We start from the raw sequence: 20,112 nt of genomic DNA, 5'->3' as shown, positions 1-20,112 counted from the left end.
GCAATATGTTTTGTAAGGTCCCAAGGGGTGATGTTTTGTGGAGGTTATTTTCAAATACTGTTTTCCATTTGAGTTTCTAGTGTATTTCTCACTTGCTACATACAAAGAAGCAGTAGCAGCTGTAACTGGTGGTGAGTTTAGTTGCTATGTATTTTGGAAATGTAGGTTCGGGATTTGGGTTTGTCATGAGAGAGAAGGAACACAGATGCCAACACATATACACACACACCCTTTTTTTTCTCTTTTTTTCCCCTCCTTTTCTCCCTCTTTCCTGTTTTTTCTCTTTTATTTGTTTTCATGAGCAAAAAAACACTTTACCCACTATTTCTCCTACCTCCCAAATTAATAACAGCAGTGATGGGAGACAGCTAATAAGCTTGGTGGATTCAATGGAGGTTACTTCACACAAGGGAAACAGTCCTCTCCATTCTTGTCCATCCCCACCCTTTGGTGTTTTATTTCTGATCTAAAGGCAACATAACCCCCAAGGTATTAAAATTATGATACAATGACATTTCTGTGGTTTGAGAAAGTGTCGTTCTATGTTAAATTCATCACACTCATCTCATTAGTGATTTGGCACAAAATATTTCGGTCGTAGCTCCCAGTACAGATAAGCTGGAGGAAATGGTCTGTTTGATCAGTGGATGTAGTTTAACTTACTTACCTAAACCAGTAATGCAGTGGTGTGCAAATCTTTTCCGTTAAAGTTAGCTCTCTGATTAATAATCAGCTGTCAGGGTGCGTTTGATAATCCAGTCCCAAAGAAATGTCTATTATATTATTAGGAATGTATTTAGTCACTAAGAATGAGAGATTCCATAGGAGATTCCCAGGTTGGTTTGGTGCGGGAGTGGATGACACTGGATTTGAGGGGGCTGTAGTATTTTCTGTTAACCACTCTTCTTTTTTTCTTTTTCTTTCTTTTTTTTTTTTTTCATCTCACTCAGCCTTCCCTCCCCTCCCTCTGCCCCCACTGCATTGCACAGTTCAATACGGCATGCACTGCTGGAGGCATGGTGTGGTTGCAGTAGAAGAGCTGCCCTTACCCTCTCACAAAGCAGGTGCTGAATCCGACAGCTGTACTACTTAGACAAATTAAGGATTTCACTGCATTTTGAATTATTTGGTTTTATCTGGTGCCGCACATGATTGCCACGTTCATTGTTTTTGCTAGAATTAGTTTTCTTTTCATTAATTACGGAGTGTATATATGGGGAGGTGTTAAAATTAAACCTTTCTTGTTTGCCCAACAGAATAAATACTAAAACTTATAAGCAGAAGTGTCTCTATTTGTGCGGTGTTTGTTACCAGGAAAATCATGTTGACCCTTTACATACTTCTCTCTCCATCCCCCCAGCTCGAGTATACACCACTAATCGTATGAGATAGGAAGTATTTCTCGAAGAGCTTTTAGCAGAGCTCCCCCATCTCTGAATACACATATTGTTGTAGCCATGCCATTGCTGCTTACTCCTCTCCCTGCTCTTCCGCATGCAGTAGGATGTAAGCACTCAGTTCAGTGGGCTTTCATCTTGGATCTTGTCAAAAAACCATATAAAACTCGTGGTAAGTGGGTCAAGGCATCTTCATAAAACAGCCAGAATATATAACTTGGCCCAGCTTCACATATTTGGCAATTTTAACAAGAGATCATTAAGGACCTGAGTGCTTTAATAGCACACTTTATGACTTCAGTGATTTTAGAGGAGGCATGTGCCCAGAACCTGTTCCTTGATTCCTAGAAACTGGTCAGTTCTGTTATGAGATACCTTAATTGCAGTCCACTGTGGAATAATTGTAGTATTTGTCATTCTCTGTTTTGCAAACCAGAAATGTGTCGTGCCTTTTTTTTTGTTAATGTTTGGAATAAGTATAGGAATTTCATACAGGGTTGTTGATTATTGTTTATTTTTTTTATTTGGGACAATCTCTGTATTCCCAGCTAGCAGGAATGGAATGTATGTGTCTCATGTACTGAGTTTAATGTAGGTTTACCACAACTGTAAAATACTGAACAGATGTCGAAGATACTGCAAGAGTGTTTTTTGTTGTAAGGAAAATCCATGTGTTGGCAGAGTAGGAGGTGTCCCCTTTGCCTTTAGGAAAGTTTCAGCAACTCCTGAAGAGTGTAAAAATAATTGAAGAATGCCAAGTTTCTTCTGCTTTTAGGCCTGAATTTCATGTGAAATGGGGTGGTGAGCTAAGAGCAGAGTAATTTACATAAAGCATGCCAAGCAGTGAACCACCTGAGCAGGACTCTGCTGAGCTACTTTCTGTGTTGCTGGTCAGATCAGCAAGAATTACTGGAAAAAGATGAGGTTTTATTCATTTGTTGTTTACCGGTACAGAATTCACAGCTTTAAATTATTCATCTGCCAGTTTCAAGATGTAGATTGGAGCTCCTCTGGCTCAGTAGGTATTGAACATAATACAGGTTTTCTGCTGGTTAGCACAAGCATGTAGTGATCTCAGCTGCAGTGTCCAAAGACTGCTTCATCTGGATAGGAAGCAATCAGTGGTCATAATCTGATTCTTAGTAGATACGACCTCCTCACCTGCAAAACCGACCCTTTAGAGGCTAGCTTCTGCCACTTAGACACATCTAAACAGGATGCTACTGGGAAAATGGTGGGGGTTGTGGTTCTTTTTTTTAAAAGAAAGAAACTTTGAGAGCACTGATCTGGATTGTCAGATGAGATTGGTAAACGTTGAGCATATGTATGGGATTTTTGTTTTGTTAGAGAAAGTTGCAGCACAGCTGCAGAAATGAGAAACTCGAGATAGTAACAGAGCACAACAGTTTCCTTTTGTGTTTCGGATGGTAAAACAGCAAGCGCTGTGCATGTCATCTAAGGGAAATAAGAGCGTAGCACTGTGACCTACATAATCCACATCAAACTGCATTTGCATTGAAAGAAGGGGGAAAAAATCAAATCCTGCAGATTAATCAGTCAGTAAAGCAAGCATCTGTAGAACTGCTTACTACCTTAATCTTTTGGGCACCCAGACTAACAGATAACCCAAATCCAGATTAACCTGGCCTGAGCATATTAAATCAAAAAGGAGAAAACCAGCCCAGATAATCTGTGTGTTGAATTTCTACTTTCAAAAAGGCTGTTAAATTTTCAGTGTAGTTGCTTTCTGTTAAGATGGCAGACTTTTTGTTTTGTTTTGCTTTGTTATTGTTCCCAAAATAAATTGGCAATGACTGTTCAGTGGCATCTGAGAGTGCTAGCTGCCATCAGTATGTTTCTTAGTAATCATGAATTCTTGTAATCAGATTTGCATTTAGAAAGCAGAGTTCCTAAAGAATGTCATGAGGAATTTAAAAAAAAATAAAATTGAAGTGGTACTGTGAAGTAATGACTATTTGAAAGGATGCAATTTTCATTTAGAAATTGCGCTGAGGTGTTTATTTAGAGAATGCTTTGGGATTCTTTCTTACCTGAAATTAGCTGAATACTAAATATCTACATTTAAATGCATGAGGCATTTTGGGGCTGTGATTCATCTCATGTTAGGATAGACAACTAGCTGAACTGACTACCACCCCTTGTGCGCAAGTGAAGGCTAATGTACACGTAAGAAACAAGACCAAATGCAGGGAGGTAGCTGGGCAGCACAGCTGGAACACAGGTCACTGAGGGAGGGCATCTGTGTTCCCCGTCTGGCTCTGCTGGTGATGCACCTGACATGCTTTTTCTAGGCCCGGGTTGTGTGCCTCCCAGGCAATGGGGGATTATACTAGAGAAACCACAACAAATGACCGATGAGGTGGTATATTTGCCTGGCATAGGACAGTGACAGCCAAAGATGCCTCTTTGGTCCTTTGGCAGAGCCACTTTGCACAGCACTGCTTTGTACAATACAGTAGATTTTTCTCCCTTTCTGTGCCACAGGGATTATGATTTCCCTACAGCAATGTTGTAAGGCACTGTTAACACTGCGATTTTCTGAGAGTGGAAGGACTGCTATTGGAGGGATGCTAACATTATGCAGAAAGGAAAAAAAAAGCTAGACAGTGCCCTAGTTTTAACTGCGTCATATGGAAAATACAGGATTGTTTTCCTGGTGCTGTTTATCTTCCTAAGTGTAGCTCTTCAGAAAGATACTATGAACCTGGTATTTAGAGAGAAAAGGATGCACTATACTTTATGCTGTTCCATAGCAGGCTTTGAAGCCGTTCAAAGAAGCAGGAATGCTTGCTGGGTGGGTGGAAGTCCTTCATCTTTTGCCACAAAGGTAAATGTAACACAGGTCTCAAGGTGAGCATCGTAGACCTACATCCTGAACCTTTGAACCCAGAGGTATAGACCTTAGACATGTTTAATTGTAACGCACTCATTGTCAAAGCCACACAGGAGTTTCAATGTATTAAAATGCCAGGTTTCTGACATGACTTTCAGAAGTGGGGAAGAGTGCAGTACTGCTAATAAATTCTCATCCCCTTTATTTTCCACAGCAAGAACTTATTGACAGCATTAGTAGGAAGCTGCAGGTGCTGAGGGAAGCACGGGAGACACTTCTGGAAGACATCCAAGCAAACAATATACTGGGGGAGGAGGTAGAGGCCATCGTGAAAGAAGTCTGCAAACCCAATGAGTTCGACAAATTCAAGATGTTTATTGGTGACCTTGACAAAGTGGTCAACCTCCTGCTGTCACTGTCAGGTCGTCTGGCCCGGGTGGAAAATGCTCTTAATAACCTGGATGAAAATACCTCTCCGGAAGAACGGGTGAGAAGGGCCAGTAATAGTATCGGTGCATTTAGTGACCCTGGTGGGGGGGGGGGGGTTGGCTTGGGTCTGTTTATCTAAATCACAAAGCTCAAGATGAAGCATGGTGAATGGGTAAATCTCTTAAGGCCATTTTCTTTATATTCTTTAAACTTTTCGCTTTGCTTTGCTTTTTCTTGGAATACTAAACCTACAAGTGGCTTGGCTGAGTAAAAGTGGTGTTTTGGGGTGCAGCATACTAGAAAACACACTTCTTAGAGGAATTTTAAAGAAGGAGGGGATCTATTAATAACAGTGTAAAAAGGAGACGAACAAAAATATTCTAACAATTCAGGATGGGTAAAAGGAGTATCACTTTGTGCTGTAACATAGAAAGGTTACAGACTTCTTTATACTCAACCAAGGATCTTGATAAAAATATAGGCTTGTTACAGAGAAAATATTTCTCATCTACTGCAGCTTGCTCCGCAATACCTAGCAAGAACAAGAGCAAGAAATGACAGACGGACAAGTCTTTAAAAAAACGGGGGGGGGGGGGAGGGAAGAATTTTTCAATGGAAGAAACATGTTTTACCTAAGCAGAATATCCCAGTAGTGATGTGGAGGAATCCCAGCAGATGTGAAAATTTCAGGAGCATTGAAGGTGCTCTTACCTATTGGATCCCAGCTCTGCTGGCAGCACTTTGTTTAGCTCCAAATCCCATCGGGCCTTAGATGGGAAGGAGATAGTAGCAATACAGATAAGCACCAAAGGAAAGATGTAGACATCTGCAAAACTTAAAGGCTAAAACAAATAAATAATGAAAGAGGGCGGGAGGTAGGTATGTGTCAAGTGAGTTTAGCTTCTGCAGGTAAATGAATGTGAAATGGGATTTTTGACTTGTGGCTATGGACTGAAATGCCAGCAGTCCACCTAAATGGTGTAACAGATTTTTTTCTATGAGCAGTGGATTCATGTGAGCATGCTCTGTCGTTTCACCAATAAGAACCAGTAAGTGCTGGGACTAGTCTGAAGCTGTGTGTTGCTGTTTGGCCCTAGCTGCTGCCAAACATACTTGTTTAATGACAGTCCTGACCCCTTTCTGACTGAGTCAAAGGGAGGGTATTTGACAGCTTATTAGAGGGCAGATCAAAGCTTTGAAACTTGAAGAAATTTAATCCTTCTTTTGACTTTTTTCTGAATGTGGTTGCAGTTGCCTGGTGAGCTTAAAGATGGGAGTGTGAACTGGGGAAAAGAGCTACCAGGTGATATGAGCATATAGGAAACACAGTTTGAGAGCTATGATAAAAATAGCTTATTAGCTAGGTGTGGAAAAGGAAAAAGGTGAGTAGGTGATGTAGAAAGGGCAGTCAGAAATTGTCTGTGTGCTCTGCTGTCAAATTTAGACTGGCAGAATTCCCTAACATATTTTAATCCCCATTCATCCTCTCATTGACACCAAAGTCTTGCCATAGTAACATTAGAAATAAACCTAAAAGTGTTGGTCAGAGATGCTCCTCAGATGGATCAAGTCTCCAGGTACTTTGATTGTAAATACAATGCATGTAGGGTTGCATGTGCAGGGTTTTTTTATTTAGACTGGCACGTGTCTTTTTTGGGTTTTCCTTGGTTTTTTCTTAGGTCATATGATGATGTTTGGTGTACTAGTAATCTATCTTATAAACAAAACAGGGGAGGTTACTTCCATCACTGGGAATCATATCCCTAGTGAGTATTGATTTTTTTATTTTTTTAATTTTTATCTGATACCATCCAATAAACATTACTCTGATAGTTTTCCACTTCCTAGGTACCACCAACAGCTCAGCAACTCTCTAAATAGTCTGTCAGCAGGCAAAGAATTACTGTGGAATTAATATTCTGACTATTAGATGCTCTGTCATAGGTCTCTTCTGCTGCAAGAAACAGTATCAGATATTTCAGCTTTAGCTTCTGAAAGGGGCTTCATCTGAGACAGGTACCAGCCCCCTTCCTTCCACACAGTGAGACCAGTGTCTTCTCATTAATTACAATCAAAGCCAGTGTGTTGAGAACCACAAAGCACTGAACCAAGTGAACAGATGTGATCAGGTGCCTAGACCCACAAGATCTGTTATTGCAAGACTAGGGACAAGTACTAGGGATAGTAGTTTAGGAACTGGATGCTGAAAAGTCAAATACATGGAAGGAGTTCCTCTTCATATGGCTGTGGTTCAAAGTAGTGAATAATTCTTGAGAAAAACTCATAATAGAAAGTCAAAGATGGTTCTGTCAGAGGAGCTTCAGGTGGGCTCTGTTTGGCTAGAGCTTCAGAGCAATGCTAACCGCAGAAAAAACATCTGCACCCTGCATGGCTTTGGTTGGTTGAAGACAGTCAGAGAAGACATCTGACATCATTTATGTCTGTAGGCGTGGTGAGCCATTTACCCGTTGCTCAGAGAACCTCCTCAAGAATGGTGTCTTGATCCTGCTACAGTGTGTTTCGCTTTACCCTTCAAAACAGGCTTTCAGGTGTCAGTTGTCTTTGGCAGAAGTAAAAGCAAATTCAAGAGTTATTCTGCATCCCACTTCTCTTGGGTATTCCTTAAACCTCCACAGGGGCAGAGGTACTAAGGTGTCAGGTAAAGTTCGTAACGGAAGCAGTGTTTACTTTCCTGAAACCGTTAGGTTACTCACGATCATGTTAAAGTCATACCGTAGGCTTGGTAAGAAGAAACCATACAACCTAAATGTCAGGAATTGTTATGAAGGACTAAACATTTGATTGTTCTTGCGTCTGTTGACAATGATCGCAAATAGAAGAACAGAGCTATTTCATCCCTAGGTTATGTGGGTAACTCTACAACTGAGCTGCCATCTGGTTGATATATGCCCTCTTGTGTTCATCTAATTCTGTCCAATTCTTCCGCTGCTGCTCATTGTACACACAAGCTGAAATGCTGCCCTGGGGAGCAATCTAGCCACACTCCGGAGTTTGGGCTTGTCTGCTAGGGTACTTCCATCTCTTTGCAGCAGATAGTTCTGCTTGCAACTTGCAGTGGGGTTTTTTCCTTGGCGTAAGCTCAAAGGAAGATGAAACTGTGTTTCTTCCAGTAATGTGGGATTGCTGTGACTTGTCTTCCATAGCTGTCTTGAATCCTGAGTTAATCTAGGCTGTGTATTTTAAGTACACTGAGAGCACAAGCCTGAAGGTGTTTCATGCTCTGAGCTTTGTGCTGTCTCTAGAAGAGGCAGCACAGGGTGAGTGAGTGACTCTGGCAGATCGGTCTGTTAAAGCTTGCTGGTCTCTTTGTTTCTTACTTCCATCTTGAAAAGACTTGACTTTGTAGTCTACAAAAATACTTATTAGAATAAACTTTAAGGAGCAGTCTTATTCCACCTCTCTAAATATTTGGGAAATTCTTTGTCTTTGCAGAGAGAACAGATTTGACCCTTAAACACTGAAGGTGTTGTCCCAGCCTGGCTAACACTGCACATTTTTAACTGTTTTTCTTTTCTCCTAAGCGGACATTGGTAGAGAAGCAGAAGCTGCTGACCCAGCAACACGAAGATGCAAAGGAACTGAAGGAGAACCTGGATCGTCGAGAGCGCATTGTTTTTGACATTTTGGCAAACTACTTAAGTGAGGAGAACTTAGCAGACTACGAGCACTTTGTAAAAATGAAGTCGGCCCTCATCATTGAGCAGCGCGAGCTGGAGGACAAGATCAAGCTGGGGGAAGAGCAGCTGAAGTGTCTGACTGATAGCCTCCAACCTGAACGGCTCAAATAAGAGGACTGAGTTTGACCAAGGATGTGAAAAATGGGAAAGAAGGAAGGGATGAGGGAGTTTCCAAGTACACAAATTAGTATCTTGGCTTGTCTGAGTGGACGGTAGAGAAACAAGTGCACAAGAGAAAAATAGCTCTCACAACAGCAATAATGCTCTCTTTCATTTTTTTGGGATGATGTATTTAATTTTTTAGAACACATTTTTATTGCTGGACTCTACAGCTGTTTCTCATTGCTTAATTTACAGAAAGCTCCACAGAAAAGGATAGACTTTTAACATTTCTGCTCAGTAAGTTGAAAGTTTGTGGCTGTTGTGCATGCAAACAGTAATGTTTTTTAGAATAGGTTTTATGTATACTTTCTTTATGTTCAGATGCTGTACAGACTGCTGGGAAACCCAACAGCAATTTATGAATGCACACAAATTTAGAAACTCTAAATTTAGTGGCTTTTTATTTTTTTTAAAGACACATTAAATAGGGGAATCTTGTGCATCTTGTAGCTAATATATTCAGATTGCTGAAATGTAGTGTCACTCTGATCCTGTGGCATCAGACACTTTCTTTGTAATACTGTATATAGGATGGCACTTTCGCCTTGCAGAAATTAACTTTAAAATCACAGTTAAACACTTCTTAAACCAGCTTGCAAATCACATAATGGCTACCTTGCTGAAGATTTTTAAAAAATTATTTTGCAAGACATATTTATACATCCTCTTACTGCAATGCAAGTGTTTTTCTTCATCAAGTTGATTTAAGAAACAGGCTGGAAGAACTGTGCTGATTTTGTTCAAAACATTTCTCATCTATCTAAATTATTTAGAAGGCTCATTTGCTCTTTCTTGTGCTTTTTGTGCATGTTTTTTATTCTTCTTCCCCCAAACCTGCTACACTTTGTGAAAATAAATGTAGGCTAAGGACAGTACTACTTTTCTTCTGAATGCTCAACATTGTGATGGTTTTATAGAGACAGATAAGTTATATTGAAGTTGACCTACATAATGCTGTACATTCTTTCCACTTCCTCAGACTACCAAATGCAATATAAACACTTCTGCCATGTAAATACTGTGCATTACTCGGAGCAACTCTGCTTGGTAACTGTGAACATAAGTGGGGTTTGTTTGCTTGGTTGTTCCATTGCAAAATGATGAATGAGAAGATGCTAGTTCACAGTATCAGATTACTGGTTGTGTTCTCTTAATACTGCCACTGACTTATACCAGATGATTTCCCATAGCTCTAAAAAACAGTGCTAACTCCTGGTTTAGCACAGCGGTAGGTTACACTAACTTGCTCAAATACCTACGGAAATTCTGTAGTACCTAAATGTCAAGTTCTATCCTAAGATAAAGTTTTGCAGGCAAAGGAAAGTCTTGTATGACTTTGTGTATATGCCATTTACATTGTACTAAGGAAGACATTTATCTCTCCATAGGCAAACAGGTTGCCCAACAAGAAGCCATTTTCAAGGCTGATGTGAATGCCAGTCTGTAGCTAAGCAGGTTGAAAATACATGTAGTTAAGCGTCGGAAAGAGAGAGAAAATTCTTCCCACTGTTCCTGCAGCGGCTGCATTCACAATAGGTGTTCTGTCCTTCTTACCTGAATCCTCTCTTCAGTGGGGAGAGAACCAGAGAGGTGCTGATTAGCAAATTCCTTGCGAGCTGGGGAACCGGGGAGCAAGAATCTTCTGGAACCAGTTCCTTTACAGACAGGTGCAAACATTAAAAAGGACTGTTGCCCCCCTTACAGTGCACTACTTTGTATACCTGGACCAAATCTTTAATGGAATTATGTTGATGTATATCAGTTGAGGTCAAATGGAGCTATCATTTCACAAGACCTACAGCTGACCTTAGTTTCTTCCTCCTAGATCAGAATTGTAGTCTTCGGGCATCTCACAGTTATATGCTGCTATGTTCCTAGGACGAGTGATCTCTTTGTCCTTAAACTTACTCCTTAACCATAACAAATCCAAAACTAAACAATTCCCAAATAAATTTTGCTTGTCTTTTAGCTTGGAGAAGAGTGTGCATTGTTTTATCTGTGGCATTTTAAAATTTTTAAATATTGTGGTTACTCTGAAATGTGTATGTGAAATGTGAATAATAATATAATTACAATGTGTTTGTATACAGTACTTTGATTTAGATCTTTCTGATAAAGGTAGCAATATTGTGAAAGCTATATATATTATCCTTTTCACAGAACAGTTGTGTAGACACCATTCTCTCCTTTCCTTTTTTAAAACTTGAAATCTCTTACCCTGGGAACCTGAAGATGGTTGCCTCCCAATGTTATATGTAAATCTGTAAATAGCTATACTGTTGCTTTTTGAAAAAAATATGGTGCTAATGTTATGCCTTTGACATCCCGGGGATGGCTGTTTCTTCACCCTATGTTGTTCTCAATTCTAGATCTCTTTGTATAGTGAAAGATTTCCACAGTGTTTCTCCAACTGTTTGGATCCTGCAGCCCTGAGTGAAAATGTACAGTTTTCCTGCCTGACACTTACACTTACCTACTGATAAATGGTATTGCTTGACTTTGAGAAAATAAACTGTATATTTCAATGTAGAGTTAGTTTTTTTGTGCGATTTTAACTGTCAAAGCCTACTGTTTGTCTGTACAGTGCTAGCCGTCTTGTGGTGCCCATCAACAGTGCCTATAGCTTTTTAAAGGCCGGGCTGGTCACCTTGAGGTCTGAAGTAGCTTGCCGTCTTTTGACAGGTTATTTAACATGTTGGCCAATGGATCACTCTCAAGTTCCCAGTGCAAGGAAGTACCAGAAGTGTGTTTATGTCTGTTTATTATTTTAAATGTGTGGGTATGAGAGGGCAGAAGGGAAGATGTGTTACGAGGTGGATAAAATGAATCAGTCTCTCACTACTTACGGACTGTCTGCAAGGGAAGGAGATTTGTCTGCTTGGGCAAGAATACTGTTTTGGCTTCATCCCATGTTTAGAATGATACTTCATATGGAAGTGTCTAAAGTTAGTGGCTCTCAAGACTTTTTGCAAGAACAGATCACCGTGAGCTTTCAGTTTCTTAACAGACTTCCACAGAAACTGTTTCGTTTCAGTTTAGTGGGGGTTCTCAGATTAACTGCAGAATCTTCTGCCTTATTGGGAAACACTGTCAAGTGTGCACAAATTGGTAGTAGAGGTGACCACAGGTAATGTTTTATAGCTTGATAAATCATCCTGGAAATTACTTGTCTGTGAAGGTCTTTATCGTAGAAGCTATCTGGGAAAAGGTGGCAAGCTACTTCAGACCACAGGATAAGGGCTACGATTAGGACCTTTTTCTTGGTTGTAACCACGTGGGCACATAGGCTGTTGTTTATCTTAGGCTGAGCTATGTTTTGGTCAAAGCAGTGGAGTTTTTCCTGAGAACAAGTAAAATGGTTTTGGGTTTTTTTTGTTTTCTGCTTTGTTAAAAATCCTCACAATGGCTTCATTTTTATGTTCTTTGATATCTGTCTTGGAGGCAGTCTCCTAAATTTGGCAGGAGGAGATGGCCTAGTGACTAGCCTGTGCCTTCCGCTACTGCCAAACGTGTGAGTATTGGCGGAGTCTGTTGCTATAAACCGAATTCTCACTTCCTCTCATTCTGCTGGATGCAATAAACTGCTAACTGGTAAGGTTAACAAGAAACTTACCCACTAACTGTCACTACCTGTTGCCTGCTCCTTCTTTGAAAACCTTGCCTGGTGCCGGCTGCTGCCATGGGTGGGATACTGACAATACCTGGACTACTCGTGCTTTCTGCTGCCTTTTCTGGGATGAAGCAGGATGAGGAATTTGTGCATCTCCTGCTTGCTAGGTGTGAGTTGTTAACCTTAAACACAACAGTATCACTGGAGAACAGCCAGATTCCCACCACATATCCAGATTTATTGAAATACTTTGTTTTGCTATTCATGATTGCCTGTTGCAACACAGGAGAGATTTTCATTAAAGCAAATGGATTTGTGATAGTGGAGCTGAAGATGTACAAGGTGTTGAAAAATACAGATAAATACCGATACTTATTTTCAGTAACATAAATCTCCAGCAAAATGGTATCTAAATGAAGCCTGCATGCTGCAAGTCACAAGTGACAATACTCAACATTTGAGACGTATGTTCACATATTTTAATGGAGTTAGTGAAAGAAAGGTTCTTCTCAAGCACATACGAAGTTGCAGCTATGTTAAGTAGACTTACTCATTCCAAGCAACTTCCGTAAGAGGTGGCAGTATTAGCTCTGAAAAAGCTGTGGTCTGCCGTGCTTTACCAAGAGTTGTTAGTTTGCTGCTGTTCCTTGTGATAGCATCACTTGCTAGCTTCCTCCGGGAGAGCGCGTTCTGTAAACCGGGTAGTGGATGCAGAGTTACAAGAATTTCACCAAAATGTTGTTTTGATAGAGCTGTAAAGTCCAAAAGCCTGAGAGGAATTAACAAAATCCTCCTGATGAAGATTGTTTCAAGCATTTGGTTTCAACATCTGTTTCATTTCCCAACTCTGCTCTTCTGATAAATTAGGCTTGTGTCTTTTCTGACAGCCTCAAAGAAATATAAATACAATGAGCAATTGCACACAAATAGTAAGCAATAGAAAATAAGATTATTTGTCTCAGTTTCTAAATAGAAAAGCATGAGTCTTGTGAGTAGCATTCATAGCCACTCCCAAGAGCTACAGCTTCAGCGGATTTCACACGCAGGTATGGTCCCTTCAAAGATAAAAAGGGAAATCAAGCTGTTACGATCGAAGTGGCCAACACTTACCTGAAAGGGGTGGAGCAGTCAAATTCTTTTTATTAATAATGGGGTGATACAGATCTCAAGGAAGTGAAAACTAAGAAAACCTGGAAGGATCAGTGCCCTGAGGGAAGAAAAACTAAACTAGCAGTAAAGTGCATCAGGGCTGTGAATTTCCTGCTTTTCTCTTTCTCCGTACATGGTACGGCAAGGCCATACTGCCTCCATATGCTAAGGCAGGCTTTTTTAATTACTGTAGTGTAAAAAAAAAAAATCTTAAAGCATCTTTGAAATTTAAGCTTATGGGGAAGCACTCAGAATTTGAGAATCTCGGGACTTGCCATGTGAGGAGGAGACTGTCATGCTGTTAAATGCACTCGGTAATGCCCATTCCTTGGCTCAGGAGACACTGGCACAGCTTCCTGGCACTAACAAGCACCTCAGCACTGAGGAAGAAGTCATCCTTTTCTCTCTAGTCATCCTAAAGTCTCTAACCAGCCCAGCTAGCGAGGCGTGCTGAGATGCTAAGTTGCCCAGCCTGGGAGATACGGGTGTTTTCCATCTTGCACAGCAGAGCACCGCACGCCTACCGAGTGACTGGCCTGGCTTGTTCTCTGGGGTTTTGCTTCTGTAACTCCCACCTGTGAAGAACTTGCTTTACCACCAGGCTTTTGGTGGAGGGCAGAGCAATATCCGGTTCCTACTTAAGCTGCATCATCATGCGCTGCCAGGAAAGCGTGGTAGAAAGCCAGAAGCAAAGCAGGCCTAAATGTTCAGCCGTGGCATGTGGGTATCAACAGGGAGTTGGAGGATCTTGAGTTTCTGTTCCTAGGACTACTTATGTAGTTCATGGTAGGCAATCAGTGAATCAGAAAACAGAAATAGTCCAGGGCGAAGGGTGCCCGCAGTCTTCCCCAGTGCCCCACATACCCTCCAGATGCAGGTTATAACATCAGGCTCTGAATCCAAGCCAGAAGTGCTGCCTAATGGCAGCCCAAGTGCCAGAAGCTGTTGAGGGTACAACTGCAGATGCACCTTTCCTCTGTGGTTCTTCTAGTCTGAGGTGCCTGGGTGCAGACACTGATCCCAGTACCAGTACTGAAGTCCAGCTCTCCCTCTTCAGCGTGTATGGGGTGCTAGATCTGGATTACCATTCAGGTATGTAGCTGGTGGCCTAAATTAGGAGCCTAATTGGCCGCGATTCCCTCGGTAGGCAAGCTGACATCAGGTTACTTGAAAGAGCTTGGTTCAATGCAGATACCTCTCCCCTCCCCACCTCCTTCTCATTCTCTAGGAAGACAAAGCTATTTTACGCCTTGAAATCAAAAGTGGGATTGACCCATGCCTTGGGTCCCTGACTCAGCGTTACATCGTAAAAGCCCAGGTGTTGTGGTGCGCAGCATTAATTGCAGGTCTGTTTGTCAAATGACTGCACATACTGAATCCTTTGGATTTGAACACAGAAGCGCTGCCTCTGGCATTTGACATCTAGGGATTCTTACAAAACTGTTGAGTTACTGTGTTCTCCAAACCCTCTGTGTGTTTGTATGCATTTATAGTTCGAGAAGTAAACAAATAGCTTCTCCTCCTATTCTTACTGCAACGGGGAAAAAAAGAAGTAGGTAAATAAACTCTGTTGTCACTCTGCTTTGGCAAAGGTGAAGTTATTTAGAGCAGCATTTTTATGCGATGGGCAATTCCACCACACAAATAAGAAGATGATTACAAAAGGGGCACAGTGGTAATGGTCACAGCTTCCCACATACGTGGCAAACAATGAAGAGGAAAGTTGTACAGAGCAAGGCTCGTAAGTCTGGGTGTGTTCAAACAAATTACTATTTTGTACAGTGACATGCAAAGCAACTTATCAAGGCGTAAGTGATGGAGATCACGCGGACAGGGTGATGGCATATAGACCAGAAAACAATGACTCTCAAAACCTGTGGGGTCACAGTGAATCAACAGCTCATATGAACTCTGCTCTAGGTAAAAGGCTGAAACGGTGCCTTGGAAGGGAAGGGAAACACGGGGAAAGTAGTATCTTGCTATGCAACACTGCTGAAAACTTTCTAAACTTTGTAAAATACTTTGTCTAATTCTATACCCATATTCAAAGCAACGGTGTTGAAAAACTGGAAAACATGAGAAAAAACTCATGTAAATTATTAGGGAGTAGAGAGACTACCTCCTAACAGCAAAACCGAAGAGCGCTTCCTGATCAAAACTGGGATTTCAAGATTGCCATGTACGTGCTGCCCAGCATCGCATACAAAATGAGACTCCTCTAGCGGAGAAAGCCGTATCAAGAGCCAGCGAGCACAAAAGACACATGAAAATAAGAACTGGGTGCGAATGTTCAAGGGTGCCAGGAGTACAGTACTATTGTCAGGAGCAGCAGGGGAAGTACGCGGTGTAAAGGTCGGGCGTTACGTCTGGAAGTCAGGAAATGGAATGAAAAATTTACAGTCACTATAAATCCACCTTTCATGTTTGCAGTTCTTACATTACATGGTCACATACCAAGGTGTGACTACTTTGGTAAATATTTAGATTGCCAACAGTTTTATAACTAGGGTGTTAAAAGAGCAGAAGTAATTATAACACGTGGCTTTTGTAGACTGACAGGTCAGGAAAATAGGTGGAAGTTTGCAAGCCCTCAGCTTGCAAATGGGGCTTGAGTGCTCCAGGCAGCACGTCTTGGATGACTTCTGCCTTTACTCTCCACACATGCACCTACTTAAATCGGCACAAACTCCTCCTTAGACTAGTTTGATTAGTTACTAAGTTTGCCTTTGTTTTTCTTCATGTTTTCTGAGATAATGTGTCGTATATGGGCGACTCTCCTACCAGTGTGCCTGTACTGACAACTTTAGCTGTCCATAAAAACATTTCCCTGGGCCAACATAAAGCTGATCTTTTTTCATCAGCCCCTTCCAGGTGGTTGCCTCCGTTTTTTGAAACTGTCCCCAGTGTGTGCTGGAGCACACATCGTCACAGGGTCGATGGCCTTTCATCTCCTATGATTGTAATTTGTAATTAAAAATCTGCCTTGTAATTTGTAAGCTGGCTATGGAGTGCTTTCAGGGGAGGCAGGGGCAGTTTGACACCTCTTTGCCCCAGTGCCCAGGTAAATGACAGACTAGTTCAAGGATAAAAAGTAGAGCTGTCTTACCTCTGAGGGAGAGTCGCTGCAATAAAATGCTTTTGAAAAGCAGCTGCCCTTCACACCTTTAAGAAATTTGCCCCATCTGGAGCTCTTTACGGAACCGCATCTTCTGTTCCCCACTGGTGCCCTGCTTGTGGTGAGAAGGTAGTTCATAAAAAATGATTTTGCTTTCTGTAGAATCCTGTTTTATTTGTGATCTGTCTTGCCAGAACGTTTGTATCTATTTCCAACCGCATCGGTTTTAGTAAGGCGCTGGTCAGCTGAAAGACCACAGTCATTGTTCAGCTGTGACAATAACCAGGGAGGGGGGTAAAGGCACAGAGACCCTCTTAGGGTGTCAGTAAAGATCCTGAAGATCTTGTAGCCGAGGTCATAGCCACGATCAGCTAATGGGCAATGAGTGATTCACATATTTCTCCTAAAGTGGTTCTTTAATAGTGCCCCGTGATTTGTGCAGGGAGTTGCTTTGTAAAGCTTTAAAAACCCCAGGATATGTTACCCGCTAAAGGTTTCTACTGATCTTTTACTTTTGTTCCCTGTAATGAAAATTTATGGGAATTTGATTTTCCTGTGGCTTCTAACAGCTGATAAGAACAAGCTGCTAAGGCAGCTCCATTGAAGCGAAAAAAGCCTGGCGTTGTGACACTGCCACGCTCTCGCAGTGCAGAAACACTGCCTGCACCCAGCTGTCACACCCAAGTGTGACATGTTGATAACATCCTCCCATCAGGTGGTCTTTTCCACTAGCTCTAAAATGTCAACAAGTCTGAGGGAAATGTCTTTGTTAAGCTTCGAGTGACCTACTTTGGGTCTCTGGGAATAACCAGAAGCCTACCCAAACCACAAGAGTGCATCTAATTTTAGCAGCCCTTCATTTTGTGCATGCAAGCTTTTATGTTCTGCATCTCCAGGAAAAAACATCGATTTCTTGCTGAGCCAAAGATAAATTTTCTTGGTTTTTAAATCAGCCCCTTGTTGAGTCATGATCACAGTGAAATCATCCCCCTTGTATTAAGTCTATAATTTTCATCTCAAATGTGCTTCAAAAACTAATACTGAGCCCATTCCAGAGGATCTATGGTTGCTGGTCTCTGAAGAAAATGTTTGAATCACCCACGCTGGAGATCATCTGGGCAGCTGTAGTTTGTGCGTTTCCATTTCCCACTTGTTTCTAATTGACCGATAGTAAAAAGGGTCAACTTCTTCATAGGAAGGTTCTGCGAGCCTTCTAGTTCAGTTATAAGGGCATTCCAGGAAAAGTTACGGATAAAAAGAGTTGTTAGTGTGTTAGCAGGGATGCTACTGGTGGTGTTGATGGTGGACGAAAGATGTCTGACATACTTTGGATAGCAGAAGCACTAAAGTATTTGACCACTGATAGGGATATTCGTGCTGTTTAAGATTGTTTAGAAGGAAGCAAGTTCAGATATGGGTGAAGTACAGGCTCTCCAGCTTCCAGCACCTAAACTGAACATTGAACACCACCTCTCTTGCTAGGAGGGACAATGTAAAACGTCCCTCATATTGATGTCAGAGTCCGCTGAAATTTTAGACTAAAACATGTTTAAATCTCACCCACAGGGAACGGAAAAATCATAAACAGAATTAACACAGAGGATAGTAGCAACTGAGCATTTTGGATGCTTATTTGGGATTTCACAGGATAGAAGAGAAATCAAAGCCAGAAAAATGCAACAACGTAATGGCAGTAGCACAACAAAACTATTGCCACGTTCTCTGGAGCCAGCGAACCTCCCAGAAGATGGGATCAACCATAAAGCAAGCAGCACCCGCTGGCAGCTATGAACAGGGTGAATGTAGTTTGGGATGGAGTACCTGATAATGTGTAGTGTTTCCCTGTGGAGCGCATCAAGCTCGGAGCAGGTGCCTCTCTTTAGAGGCAGCCCGGCTGGTACGCGCTCCCAGCCTTAGCCAGACCTGGCAGGACAAAGAGAGGGCTAACCACTCTAAAAGCAAAAGTCAAGCTGGTTAACAACTGAGCCCTTTGCCATGCTGTGACAGGAGCTCTCCTGCCCCGGGTTGTGTCAGGGGAGGGTCCTGCTGTGACCTGTCCATCCCACCACTGCTGGCCACCTCCATCTGCAGAGCAGCACTGAGCTTACCCACTTGGAGGGCTCCCAAGCCCCTCACTTGGAAGCTTTCTTCCCCCTTCCTAAGGCATCCACAATGAAGTACAAGGAGTTTTAACCCTTTCAAAAGCCTGTCTTGCTTTGGAGTGTTTATTATTGCAACAGTTGTACATCCAGTTGTACACTGGACACACTATGGAGGTGTCCAGTGGCCTGTTTACGGGATGAGCCTCAACGGCAGGGCAACAATTGCAATGAAGTTATCGTGCACTCTCAGAAAACACATTGTCATCTTTTAAATCTCCTGCTTTTTGATGTCATTTAACGTTGTGTTGACCATCTGTTTGTGCTCCCTGTTTGAAAGAGGCATGAGCGAAACAGGCAGAGTCCGCTGCCGCTGGGCCACTGGGCTGTGAAGCACGTTGTGATGGGAGTTGTGTTGAGTTTGGTAGAGTTGTTTGTTTATCTCATCTCTGACTTTCCCAGGTTTTGAACGACAACTTAGTATGGCCATAAAGGTATACAGGTAGAAAGGGTGCTTATGTAAGTATTTTCCTCAGACTCGAGCTGTGGTTTCAGAGGCCCACACTTAGGTTCAGTGTTGTATTTGGAGAGGTGTTGGTCTGACGATCTGCTGAGGACAAGCGGCGACAAAGAGTGAGGATGCAACGACTCTGCTCCAGTTCAGAGATCACAGACTGGCAAGCTGTGTGCAGGGAGACTGCTGTGTTTCCTGGGAGAAGGAAACTTTCTCCCAAAACAAAACGCAAGAAAGTACTTGTACCTGAGCCACTGAGCTGTTTAAGGGCTCTGTCTGCTGCCGGTTTGGTACCACTCATGGGGCAATGTATCTTGCACGGCATCTTGAATTCAGGCTGTTTTTTTAATGTGGCAAATGAAAGGAAAAATAACTTGAAACAAATATTTCCTGTTCTGTGGTATTTAACAATGAAATTGTAAACCACAGAAGGGACCAGGCTTGATCTAAAGGTCTTTGAAGTCAGCAGAACTATTCCACCAATTTCAATGCGCTTTGGGTCAAGGCCACAGGAGGAAGAAAGCAAATGTTTTCTGCCCGAAAATGTATTAACCATTGGCATGCAAAGAACAATAAAGTTTGATGTGTAAAATGTGTTCTTTTAAATAAGGCAGTCACCAACTTAATTTCCATCTGCTTCCTAATAATTTGACATTAATACACTAAAAAGGAACATGTATATAGAAGTCATAATCATATACTGAGAAGAAAAAACACTTAATATTGTTATTTGCTTCCTATCTTGCTTCCATTCTCTTTTTTGTGTACTGTATTTCTCACCAATGTAATGGTGCTTATGCTGCTGGTTATGTTACCACAGACTAAGCACTGTGGATTTGCAACTGAATTAAATTTCACTGCACTGATGGCAGTTGAAAAATATATCAAAATTATTATTTTTCTATATAATTTAATCTTTAAAACATCACAATGATTTTTTTGTGTCTGAGAAAGAAATAGGTCAGATACAGAATTTGGGGGGCAAAGAAGTGTTGTTCTGGGAGTAGCATAGGGGGTGCCGCTTCCATCGCATGGTTAGTCAAATAGACTGCATGCAGCAGCTTCATATGTAAAATCAGCGATAG

General features: G+C 41.7%; 1 protein-coding gene across 2 annotated transcripts in view; it reads left to right on the top strand.

Moving 5' to 3' along the window:
* SHROOM2 (shroom family member 2) overlaps nucleotides 1–11,071 on the top strand; it is a 127,591-nt gene extending 116,520 nt beyond the window's left edge. For both annotated transcript variants that reach the window (XM_037377494.1, XM_037377495.1), the window contains 2 exons: nucleotides 4,466–4,738; nucleotides 8,223–11,071. In XM_037377494.1, coding sequence (XP_037233391.1) covers nucleotides 4,466–4,738; nucleotides 8,223–8,489 — 540 coding nt within the window. In that variant the 3' untranslated portion in view covers nucleotides 8,490–11,071. The remainder of the gene's footprint in view (nucleotides 1–4,465; nucleotides 4,739–8,222) is intronic.
* The last annotated feature ends 9,041 nt before the right edge of the window (nucleotides 11,072–20,112 follow it).

Source organism: Falco rusticolus, chromosome 2, assembly GCF_015220075.1.
Source record: "Falco rusticolus isolate bFalRus1 chromosome 2, bFalRus1.pri, whole genome shotgun sequence".
Lineage (NCBI taxonomy): Eukaryota > Metazoa > Chordata > Aves > Falconiformes > Falconidae > Falco > Falco rusticolus.
Note: the sequence above shows the minus strand (reverse complement) of the source record. Positions and strands in the feature narration are given on the sequence as shown.